At 40.4% G+C, this 12,283-nt stretch overlaps 1 protein-coding gene across 3 annotated transcripts; it reads left to right on the top strand.

Moving 5' to 3' along the window:
- Positions 1–2,848: 2,848 nt before the first annotated feature.
- MTX3 (metaxin 3) lies at positions 2,849–11,869 on the top strand. Of its 3 annotated transcripts, none has more exons than XM_049866788.1 (9): positions 2,849–2,945; positions 3,434–3,503; positions 3,867–3,943; positions 5,039–5,131; positions 5,633–5,815; positions 5,959–6,035; positions 6,246–6,403; positions 7,829–7,917; positions 10,721–11,869. In XM_049866788.1, exons 1-9 carry the CDS (start codon positions 2,865–2,867, stop codon positions 10,829–10,831), a joined length of 939 nt encoding a protein of 312 aa, XP_049722745.1. In that variant the 5' UTR covers positions 2,849–2,864; the 3' UTR covers positions 10,832–11,869. The 3 variants fall into 3 exon arrangements, with proteins under 3 accessions (XP_049722745.1, XP_049722764.1, XP_049722756.1); XM_049866807.1 differs by lacking the exon at positions 10,721–11,869 and adding an exon at positions 6,778–6,874; XM_049866799.1 differs by lacking the exon at positions 7,829–7,917.
- The last annotated feature ends 414 nt before the right edge of the window (positions 11,870–12,283 follow it).

Here is a 12,283-nt window from a genome sequence, read left to right as displayed (position 1 = left end):
GCAAAAGGTCCTGCTCCTCAGGAGAAAGATGTGGCAGTTAGCTTCCATAAAGATTTACAGCCTTGGAAACCCTATGGGGCAGTTCTACTCTATCCTATAGGGTTGCCGTGAGTCAGAATTGACTTGACTGCAGTGAGAACAGGTTATTATTCAAGATATAGTTCTTCGATCAGGACAGTCTTTTCTCAGCTGTGCCTGTAGCAGGCCTCTCTCTGGCCCTCAGCCCCTTGGCCCAGTCTCTGCCCTGCTTGGGTAAGTGTTACAAAGCTCTTTAGCTTGCCAGTAAGTGCCTGGATGCACCCCACTCTGCCAGAAGGCACTCAGCTCTCTAGCTCTGTGGGTCCGGAAGCCTAGCTTCATTGACAAGTGCCTGGAGGCTCTTTACTCCGCCAGGAAGCCTCCTGCCTAAAGGCACTCAGCTGTTGTGCTCCATGTGTTGGCACACCCACTGTAACCGCCTTGCTCTGTCCCCTAGCCCTCTGTGCCATCTCACACTGGTCTCCTGGTTCTGCTGCTGCCAGTTTTCTGCCATGCTCGCTGCCTCTTCTCGCCATCTTATAGCATCCCCAGTGTTACAGCTCTCTGTCTCCTTGGTCTAGGAAGTTCTCAGTGCAGGGATTCCAGGTCCAAAGGACACACTCCACTTCTAGCTCTTCTTGGTGGCAGTGGGTCCCCCCACTCTGCTCCCTTCTCTCTCCTTCTATCTTTTAAGGTGTGACTCAGGTAAGGATGTGACTTGAATAAGGGTGGTAAGGGTGATGACTGGGGTAAGGGTGGTGAGTTGAATCACATTGTCTAGTAATCTTGCCTCATTAACATAACAGACAACTCATTCCCAAATGAGACCATGACCACATGCATAGAGGCTAGGGTTTACAACACATCACAAAATGGAAGATAATTATATCAGAACAAAATAGAGGACAATTACATTACACAACTGCCAAATTACATCATTACATAACTGCTCAACCACTGAAAATCATGGCCCAGCCAAGGTGACACATAATCTTAACCATCACAGTTTCCATATACTATATCTGTATTAGCAGCAGGCTGTCCAATCCCCTTGGTGGGCCACAAGCACCTTATTTGCATAGTCCCACCCATTGTGTGGGAGTCACATAGACTATGACTACAAGGGCCGTATTAAGTAATTCACTGCACCACAGTGAATATAACTCCTGAGAATAGAATTTGTATCTTATTTCTCTCCATAGTCTTTCAGAGTCTTATAGTGTGTGACATCGTACCTGTTCAATAAATGTTTTGATACTTAGTTTTAATGTCACATATGTTAAGTTTTCCAGTTTTAAAGTACTGTTAATGAGTTCCCATCTTTGACATACCTTTCCTTTTCCATTTCTGAGAACTCCTGTCTTTGAAACTTGAAAAAAAGGCTAGCAGATTGGAATTGTGATTTAGACAGATTTGTGAACAGTAACGGGTTGCCTAGCAAATGTTTATTGATATGCAATTTCTTGAAAATTTGCTGAGGTTTCTTTTGAGCTTTCAGTTGTTTAAAAGAACTCAACCAACTCAATGAGGCAGGGGAAAGGAAAGCATTCAGGGACATGATGGTGGGTATCCTGGGAAGACTACAGTGCCCTTTAGAAAAAAGACCCATCACCCAAGCCCCACCTCTGGGACCCAGTAAACACGACTGAATCATAACATTCCCAAAGACTATCTTTTCTCTTTGACAGCTTTTCTAAGAAATTGTCATTTTAATGCTCAAGAAACATTTAACCCATAGCTAGCAGGTCCAGTTGGCTACATGACTGGATATATAATTTGCAGGGTCCAGTCCAAAATACAGGGCCCCTTGTTCAAAAGGTATCAAGAATTTCAAGATGGTGACAGCAGAGCATTAAACCAAGTGTGGGGCTCTGCCAAGTGTGGGGCCGTGTGCAACAGAAGCTGGTCCTGTTCTGTCTACAAAGTTTCCAGTGTAGTGGAAGGCAAGAGATCTGTTACAGGGAGGGTCTGTTATGAAAAATCTGTTATGCATTCTACAATTCAAGTATGTATAAGGGGCTGCAGGAACCCCCAAGAAGCTCCTAACTTTGTAAAATCTTTCCAGAGAAGATAACAGTTAAGCTTATTTTTGAAGGAGCAGTTAGATAGGGTAGAAAGATATTCCAGACTGAAAGAGTAGTGCTAAAGTGAGACGGAATGCACCTGACAAGTTTCAGGAATAGGGTTACTTTCAAGAAGGGTGGAGCAAGTGAACATGAGGGTGACATAGCTGAGACTGAGACTGAAAACGCAGGCAGAGGTCAAATCATATGGGAAAACCAGGTTGAACAATTATTGAGTGCCTACTGTGTGCCAAATATTTGCCCCATGTCATCATTTCACTCACAACAATCTTGTAAATAAACTGTCACCCCAATTTCACAAATTGGGTAATTCAGACTCAGTGTAGTTAAGGTTCGCAGTGTTCAGCACACAGTTAAAAAAAAAAAAAGTTGCCACAAAGTTGACTAACTCTTGGTGGCCCCATATGTGTCAGAGAAGAACTGTGCTCCGTAGGGTTTCCAACGGCTGATTTTTCGGGAGTTGATCACCAGGCCATTCTTCCAAGGCAACTCTGGATGGACTAGAACTTCCAACGTTTTCAGGGACTCCTTGGCACACAGTAAGCATCCAATAAATATTTGTGAAGATGGCTGGTGAGTCTGTTTGAATTAAGGTCCAGGGTTCTTAACCCCTGGGCTAGTGCCAAGATTGCTGTGAGTTTCATGTTTTCTCTCCGGAGCCCAAAAGTAACCTTCTCATCTTTCGCCCCGCCTCCGCATTCCCACGTGCCGGAACTCTGACGGCAAAAGTGCTTCCGGGGTAGCAAAGGTCAGCCCGGCAACATGGCGGCCCCCTTGGAGCTTAGTTGCTGGGGAGGTGGCTGGGGGCTCCCATCGGTGCACAGCGAGTCTTTGGTGGTAATGGTGAGGCCGCCTTGCGGGCCCGGGCGCGGGCAGAAGGGGCGGGGCCAGAGGCACGAGGCCCGCTGGGGCCGGCTCGCGCGGCTTTCTACGGTTCCCTGCGGCGCTCCAGGGCTAAGGCCGTCCGGGCGCAGTTCGCTGCGCCGCCGTGGGCTTCTTTTTGTCGGGGAGTTGCAGCCTCAGGGGCCGGCGGGAGAGTGGTGGCTGTTCAGCTGGGCTCTGTGTTTCCTCGAACTTGCAAAGCTGCCCGGACAGTGGAGTCAAAGCCCGAAGCTGGGGACGCGCCCGCCCCAAATCTCTCGGATCTTTTCGGCAATGATGTCCCCAAATCGGGGTCGCTGGTGCGCGGGCCGCCGGCCGGAGGTCGGGGGAGGGACGCGGCGCTGGCGGGGCCCTTCTGCTCTCCGGGGACGGTGGTGTGAAGTAAAGCAGCTCTGCATGTATACATTACGTACTGGGTCTGAAATGTTTTACTGTAAACTCTGTTTCAGGCTTATGCCAAGTTTTCTGGCGCACCCTTGAAAGTCAGTGTCATAGATAACACCTGGAGAGGTTCAAGAGGTACCGTGTAAACTTTTTAACACCCGTTTCTGCTCTCTTCAATTTTTTTCCATTTAAAGCCACTAGGCATATAGCCACTGGGTACCTTGGGGTTTTAATTTCTTCTTACCGTGCCTTTGGCTGTATGTCGCTTATGGTTTGATCATTCTGAGTAATACCTCAAAATGTAAGCCAAATAAGTGTGGAAATTATGAGAAATGAAAATGTTCTCCAGAACTGCTCTTTGTGAACTTGCAAAAAAAAAAAGGTAGATGGGTTTACTCATTTTTACCCCTTCAAATGTGCAATTGGTATAGTTTTTAGGAGATTGAAACGTCTTCAGAGTAAATGCTTAGTTGGATGTAAACTGTTTTCTCATTATAGGAGATGTGCCAATTTTGACAACTGAAGACAGTATTGTTTCTCAGCCGGCAAAAATATTAAACTTTTTAAGAAAACAGGTTGGTGGTTTCTTTTGAACAAGTAGATTGATGATCCCTGTATGTTATTTAAAAAAATACATACTAAGAGTTTTGTTTGTGTTTATATTTATATATTGCCACCTCTTTAGCCAGTTGGAGATACCTGGGGTTTTATAAAAATAGACTTGGGAATTGCTATTCTAAAGCATGAGTTTCACTGTGATTTGAAAGTCATAGAGGGAAGTATAGTTAATTTATATTTTTATGTACTTTGCTTGGATTTTATTGAAATTTAGATATAAAGCAGATTCAATTTAGCCATTTCACTGTCACATGTATTGATAGGATTGTCACTTTAGTTACACAGTTGCTGCACGTTCTGTGCTGTATGTGACACCTGAGTTCGTACCAACAAGCGGTTATCTGTTATTTTATAAAAACACTTTATCACCTGATAAAGCCAAACCCACTGCCATCGAGTTGATTCCAACTCATACCGACCCCATAGGGTTTCCAAAGCTGTAAATGTCTGCAGAAGCAGACTGACATGTCTTTCTCCCATGGACCTGCTGGTGATTGCGAATCGCCGACCTTTCAGTTATCAACTGATAGTTGCAGTTAGATAAATGTTTCATGAAATAATGTATGAGAAGTTTTTAAACATAAAAAGATTTATTTAAATGCAGAAGTTGTAATTGTTTTGCCAGTGCTTTTTTAAAAAAGAAATCCCATGTCAATAGAATTTTGAACTTTTCTAAATTGGAAGGCTTTTTTGGGAAAAAGCAACCAATTAGAACTTTTTCTTTATTATTATTGACAAAAATAATAGCTTTTGTTTATTAAGTGCATACTACATGCTGTGCACTGAACTAAGTAATTAACAAGCATTGAGATAATAGTAACTAATAAAAAGTCATCACTAACATTTTTTGAGCTTACTGTGTGCGTGAGGCTGTGCTATGAACCTTATGTTTATCAAGTAACAGTTTTTACTGGATTTATATATCTCTTTCTCTTCTTTTAATATCATGTTTGCCATCTGAGGAAGAATAGGAATCCTAATTTGTTTAGTTTCACTGTCTTTAGGATGTCCTTTGACTTCTGAGGTTCTCTGGTTTAATGTTTTTTTAATAGAAATACAACGCTGATTATGAACTCTCAGCAAAACAAGGGGCTGATACACTAGCTTACATTGCTCTCCTCGAAGAAAGGCTTCTTCCTGCAGCGGTGAGTGTACATAAATATGACAGTACTTTAGTGACCTGGTTGGAAATGCATTTAGTCTATTGAGAAGAAAAATAATGAAAAAGGCTTAAAAAAGAGAGGAAATTGCCTTTATTAATCTTGATTCTTTAATATTACTGTGAGATGGGATTCTGTTAGATAATCAACTAGTTTTGTGAAACAAAGTGGAAGATAATATCATTTTGGAAATAAAAAGTCTTTGTGGGAGATGGAGTTTGTTGCACCACTGTATACAATTGACTGAACTGTAAATCATTTGTTTGAGCACCTGCTATATGCCAGGCTATATTCCAGGTGCCTGGGATATAGTAGTCAACAAAATACATGTTTAAAATAATATCATATTACTCTTGAGTTATTCTAACTGGAAAATTTGTATGAAGTCACTTTATGCACATATTTTTATAAACTATCACATTAATTGAGGGATTGGCCTTTTTATAAAAGAACATATTTGTAGTGTTTTTCCCCTTCTCTTTGCAGCTTCACACATTCTGGGTTGAGAGTGACAATTACTTTACTGTGACAAAACCATGGTTTGCTTCACAAATACCTTTTCCCCTGAGTTTGATCCTGCCTGGAAGAATGTCTAAAGGAGCACTGAATAGGATTCTACTGACCAGAGGGGAGCCTCCCCTCTACCACCTTCAAGAAGTGGAAGCACAGGTATCGTCTGGGCAGCTTTAAAAGCAAGGGCTAGCCAGAGAAGGGACAGAAGAGTTAGCAGAGATGACTACCTCTAGCTGCCTGCCTAAAAAGTAGTTTCAAAGCATCTTTCCTACCCTTGAGATGTATTTCATCCTTATTAGATATACAGAGATGCCAAGGAGTGCCTAAATCTTCTGTCAAAGAGATTGGGAACATCCCAGTTTTTCTTTGGAGATACGTGAGTACATTCCCTTAAAAATCACTTTGATATTTTGAACAGATATTCATCAAGCATTTATTCAAAGGAAGTCCCCTTGTCCCCCTAAAAGCTCAAAAATTTATTTTGAATAGCGTTTTATGATAGGAAAACTTTTCTGTAGGTGGTAATTATCATAGACTCAAGTTGCTTTTCTTACATGGTTTAAAAATTTCTTTAATTACTCCTTAGGCCTTCTACCTTGGATGCTTATGTGTTTGGATTTCTTGCACCTCTTTACAAAGTACGCTTTCCTAAAGTGCAGTTGCAAGAACATTTGAAACAGCTTTCCAACCTGTGTCGCTTTTGTGATGACATCCTAAGCAGTTATTTTAGGCTTAGCCTCGCAGGTAAGCCCTTTGCTCTTTAGCTAATGTTCGTTTGCACATTGAGTAGATACACCCTGAGATGACATAATCATATTTCATTATTTACTTTAATGAAGAAGTTTGTGTATTGTGTTATAGCACTCCAAAAAAATTGCATTTTCCAACTTCAGTTTTATTCCCATGTTTGTTAGATAAGTAGATACTTGTGTTTTATCTATTCTTCTGGGTTTTATACGTGTCTTGATTCTTGGTCTTTAGATATTGCCCCTTTGAAGTGGGTCATTTTCTTTTAAAAGACTAAATCACAGATATTTATTAAGTTGCTGCTGAAAGATAGCATTTATCCTAATACAAATGGGCAATTACTTTAAATGATTCTCACCTGCTGCTTCTAGCATTTTCCTGCGTGAACAGAAATCAGCAGCAGATTGATTTTGGTGAGGTACACTCCCATGATTCCACTACTTGAAAACTGATTGCAGCAGACCAGAGGTATAGTAAATAGAGGGCACCTGTGAATTAGGACATGCTTCTTTGGGGGAATGTGGGACCTTGTGCTTAAGTGATTGGGATACTAAATTTATACTGGGAGAATTGGCTGAAATTTTCCGTTTAAGAAGCAGAAGCCATAAGGAGAGCTAGCTTAGGTGGACAGTTTATTTTTATGATGAGTTATGCGTTTAGCATATAGGGAGGAGGTGGTAGTTTGAGAGTCACGAAATTGTTTGATTAGCCAATAGTTTGGAGATTTGAGCCCACCCAGAGGTACTTTGGAAAACAGACCTGGCGATCTGCTTCCGAAAGGTCACAGCCTTGAGAACCGTATGGAACAGTTCTACTCTGGACACATGGAGCCTCCATCAGCTGGGATTGATTGATGGCAGCTAACAACAACTGCCTTGGTACTGTGGAGTGGTGGTTGCCAAACCTGATATATGACAAATACAGAATCTTGGGTTCTACTCCAGACTTACTGAATTAGAATCTGTTAAGAGTGGGTCCCAGGAATCTATTTTTTTCATATCCCCCCAAATATTTTGGATGCCTGGTGGGTAACTGGGAGTCAGTACTGTAGAAGTAATCCAAATAGTTGTAATCAAAGACCTATTTGAAATGGGTGGGGAAAAGGTACAACTTAAATTTGAGGGAAATGAGAAGTGACATGCTCATTTACTAATGACTTGGGCTAACTGCATAACACTTTGGCCAACAGTATTAGCTTAGAGGACAAATTGTAGTCCTTTTGTTAGGGTTTGGTTTTGGAGCATTGCTGTCCCTCTATCTTTGGCTTTGAACACAGAATGTTTTTTTTTCGTCTTTTTTTTTTTTTTTTTTGGAGAGTGGGGCACTTGGGAGGGTGAGTAGACTCAAAATTCATGCAATCGGAACAGCTTTAAGGCTTTCAAAATTTCCTGTCTTTCTCTGATTTCTGTCCTGGCTTCTTAGGCATCTCTCCTGCTGGACAAGATACGGTAGACGCAAATCTGCAGAAACTCACACAGCTTGTAAATAAGGAATCCAACTTGATTGAAAAGGTCATGTTACTTTGATCATTACTTTATAGTAGTTTAGTATTTTTCTTTCTGCAGTTACTAATGCAATTTGGATCATGCATTAACTTTATCCTTTTAGTTTTTCTTTATTTTTTTTAGGTAGTTCATTTTTCAGGAAGCTCTTTATACATTTACTAAAATTTTATATAATACAGTGTTTTGAAGCCAGTAATAGCCTGACTGCTTTGGGGAAAGAGTGAATAATGGTATTGAGTTTACATTTATCTCACAATCAGTACTTCTTGCTTGTCTGCCTGTCTCTGTCGCTGTCTTTGAAGATGAGCATTTCTTGCGATTTAAGCACCCGTGCTTATCCTTTCCTGTTGGTAGCATTATGATGTCTTTTTTTTTCTTCCACATGATCTGTTTTTTTTTCTCCTCATCCTTCTCTGTTCTAAACGTAGCCTACAATTTTTCACCAGCGTGGATTTTCTGCCACTTTTGGGGGGTGTTCATTCGGTGCAAGAGAGATTGTGGAACTGGGTAGGGGAGAGAGCCTGCATCAGAAATCTTAAAGGTGATTCTAACTGGAAAAATTCGAGAAGGTTACTCATTTTTTTCCAAATGTCTGATAACTTGCTTTTTTTCTTGTATAAATGAGTAATATGTTATTCTTCTGTAAACTAATGGGGCAACGTGGCCTGATAACACTGGCTAATAGTTTTTGAGGTCCAACTTACAAGCACTGTGTTATGTGAGCTTTATGAGAGTTATATCATTTAATCTGCACAACAGCTCCTTGTGTGCAGGCATTGTTATCATCCTCATTTTACAGGTGAGCGTACTGAAGCTTTTGGAGTAGTTTATGCCATGCGTCCATATTCATTCAGCTGACAAGAGGTAGAGAGGGAATTTGAACCCTAGAAATCTGACTCCAGAGACTGACCTAAAGCTTGGGTTCTGTGATTATTCTTTCCAGCAGTAAGCTGACTAATGAATGAGATTATGTATCAATTACTAGTAGTCCTAGTAGTCAGGTTTATAACTGTCATTTTCTGGAGAGGCTCTTTATCTTTTTTGTAGTATTTTATGGGTGGTTATAATTGGAGGTGGTAAAATTGTAAGGGTCCATTATTGAAGTTTTGGTAAATTTTGGTAAAGCCTAGTCGTCTATCTAATCCTGAGCCCATCTCATGGGAGGAAATAAAATATTGAGTGTTAAGTGTGGATAAAGATCATTTGAACCATTTTAAACACTCCTCTGCTGGATGAAGGCTATCCAGTGTAGTTTCTGTTTTCTCTGTGTAGCAAATTCATGACAGACATGGAGAGGGAGCCATGAAATACCTACATATGCAGGAGGTGAAACCCAGAGTTCCTCTCACCACTTTGTACCCTTCCATTGTGGATCATCATCAGTATGGGAAAGTTTCCTGACCCCATTTCAGTCAGCACCCCGCCCCCAACCCCAGCCCTCAGTCACACCTGCTGGGTGAGTGGAGAGTGTGGTACATTGGTTGCCATAAGACATTAGAGCAGTGAATCTATTGGCCAATGCTGTACAAAATTTGGAAAGAAAATGTACAGCTTAAAAAAGTTATGTTTGACTTAAAAAAGAGTTATGTTTGAGGAACTCAGTTCTTGCAAGAAAAAGAAAAAGACATCTTGACACAACTGATTCAGTTGTTCACTAGGAATACTTTTTTTTCGTTAGCCTTTTCTCTCCTACAAATCTTGTGTACCACTGCTGAAACATTTCATCTGTGCTTTATGAGAGCATTTTGAGAACCTGGGAAAGTTTTGAATGCTATGGACATATTCAAACTCTAAAAAAGCCTTTCTATAAGTGGGTAGTAAGATGCCATTTTCTTTTGGTTTTGTGTGTTTTATGGCAGCTGCTTCCAAGTCTGTTATGAAATCAAGCCGATAGTGAACTCAACACCAGGACCTGAGTCTTGCAGTCTGTTTGTGGGGTATTCTGGTTAATGGGTAGTTCTCAGTTAAAGATGAACTCAGTTCTGAATAAAGCCTATCCTAGTGTTCCCAGGGTTGCTAATGTGTTCTTCTTGGGGGAAGTCTGAGGTTCTTGGGCATTTTCTTAATATGGCCCTCATCAGTTCCTTTCTCCAGGGCATGCTTTGTGACAACAAACTGATGCAGTATTGAGAAGATCTCTGGATTAGGCCTAAAGAGTTCATCCTCTTTTCCTAGCTTCCCTTGGCCTAAATACCCTCAGCTGAAAAGAGCTGACCTTTCTGAATAGAGTACAGGTCATTTTCGTTGAGGGAATGATGTATGTATGTGTTGGAATAAGGACATCTGGATTCAAGTCTCAGCTCTTACACTAGCTTTGTAACCTGGAACAAGTTGCTTAACCTTTCTGAGCCTCATTTTGCTCATCTGTAAAATAGGGAGTGATTGAACCTGCCCTTTCTAACTCACAATTGTGTTAGGAGAAACAAATGAGGTATTGTACATGAATGTACTTTGTAAACTGTGAAGCTTAGTGTAACGGAAGTATTACTTTTACAGTTAATATTAGAAGACCTCCTAAACTATGTCACACTATGGTAGAGTTCAGTAGAGTATTCATTTTATGAAATCAGTTCTGTGAAGGTATCAAGGATGAACCACATTGCTTTTTTCAGATACTGAGTCAGCTGGTATTTGAGGTATGACATTTCGAATTCTTATGAGACTATTTGCAAGGAAAAAAGGTTTCTCTTGCAGTCCTAGAAACATATGGTTCTGTACTTGTCTAGGCTGTAGCTTGGATGGGGAGGCCACAGTCCACATCAGTGGTGCCACAGGCATTAGTCAGCTGTATCTTTTGTACTGTCTACAGATGGACGACAATCTTCGCCGAAGTCCTCAGCTTCCTCCTCGGAAACTGCCAACACTCAAATTGACTCCAGCGGAGGAAGAAAGTAATTCCTTACAACGGGTGTCACCCTGACAGTCATCATACTTCGTGCCCAAGCTTTTGCCTTCAAGTCATATGATTGTCACAGTGATCTCTCAGGCTGAGTGTGTTAAGGCAAAAGGAAAATGCTGTTCATAGGTATAAGGAGGACTCTAAAACAACAGGAGTTTTCTGTGCCATCTGTTTTTTTTTACTAGGAAGCTTGTACTTGTACTTGGCAATGCATTTTAAATAACATCAAAGTGAACACTTTGGGGGAAAATACATTGTACTGTATGTGTATATATGTATATATGTATGTGTTAAGGGCGGGGGAGAAAAACCTGCCTTAATCTTGGCAGATTTTTACCTTTGGTTCACACATCACTGACCAAAACCTGCTGTTCTTTTCTGAATGTGCAGTCTTATTTATTCAAGTTAATTTATTCAATTTATTAATTTTGTTTTCCTAGATGAATCTGAGTAATATGTGGCTATTTGGCTGAGATTTTTTTCTTTTGTTAGAAATCTGATGCTTACTTTAGGAACTAGTAAAATATTCATCACTTCAATAGAAAAGCCTGTTCTTAACTTGAAAAAAAGGCAGTGAGGAATGTGCTTTTTAATAATGCTCTTGTAAATCTAACCTTTTTGGGGTTTAGTACCACATATATAAATATTAATGGTGGTTATGTATAATATTTATCTGACTATATGCACTTCAATTTAATGTTAATATTTGCTTACGTGTCCAATATAGGTTAGCAGTGGCTTTTAGTTTATTGGGCAAAGGTGCCAGCTTTAGACCTATGTATTTGTACTACATATTTAAGTCTCGTTATCTCTTTCTTGGATTGATTCCAGGAGAACTGAATGTGTTGGTTGTCATTGTTATGCCAGGCTATAAAGTCTTAATGAAACCTGCCCACAGCCACTATTCAGAAGGAACCCGCAGCCAGAGCAACAGAAGTACATACTGTGCACTGGATCCTAGTTCACCACCATCTTGGCTCAGATCAGTATTCTTTTATAAGAAGCAGAGGGGCATTAACCTGTAAGCAAGGTACACATGAGCTTAATTATGCTTACTTACTAATCTGTAGTACACAATTTCACATGGGTTTCACCACGTTGAAACCCACGTGAAATTGTACACTACAGATTAGTAAGTAAACACAATTAAGCCTGTGGGTACCTTGCTTATTTGGTTATCTGTCCCTGATAAGAAGCATTATCAGGTAGTCAAAAGTTTTATGACAACCAATCATTTTCCATATATTTTAACTACAGTTCAGGGGTTCAAAGGAATAATTTAAACAGTGTAGACTTTTAAGAGTATTTTCTATTTATTGGTTGCTGAAATGTTAAAGGATTTGCTGTGTTGGTAATTTTACTTATAATAGAAACTTGCTTAGTGGCTGAGGTGCTTCTGTTGTCCCAAAACCACTTCTGGGTTTTTAAATAGGGCCATGTTTTCGATTAGTGTCTTAAAAGATTACTATGGTG

This window comes from Elephas maximus, chromosome 2 (assembly GCF_024166365.1).
Source record: "Elephas maximus indicus isolate mEleMax1 chromosome 2, mEleMax1 primary haplotype, whole genome shotgun sequence".
Taxonomy (NCBI): domain Eukaryota; kingdom Metazoa; phylum Chordata; class Mammalia; order Proboscidea; family Elephantidae; genus Elephas; species Elephas maximus.
Note: the sequence above shows the minus strand (reverse complement) of the source record. Positions and strands in the feature narration are given on the sequence as shown.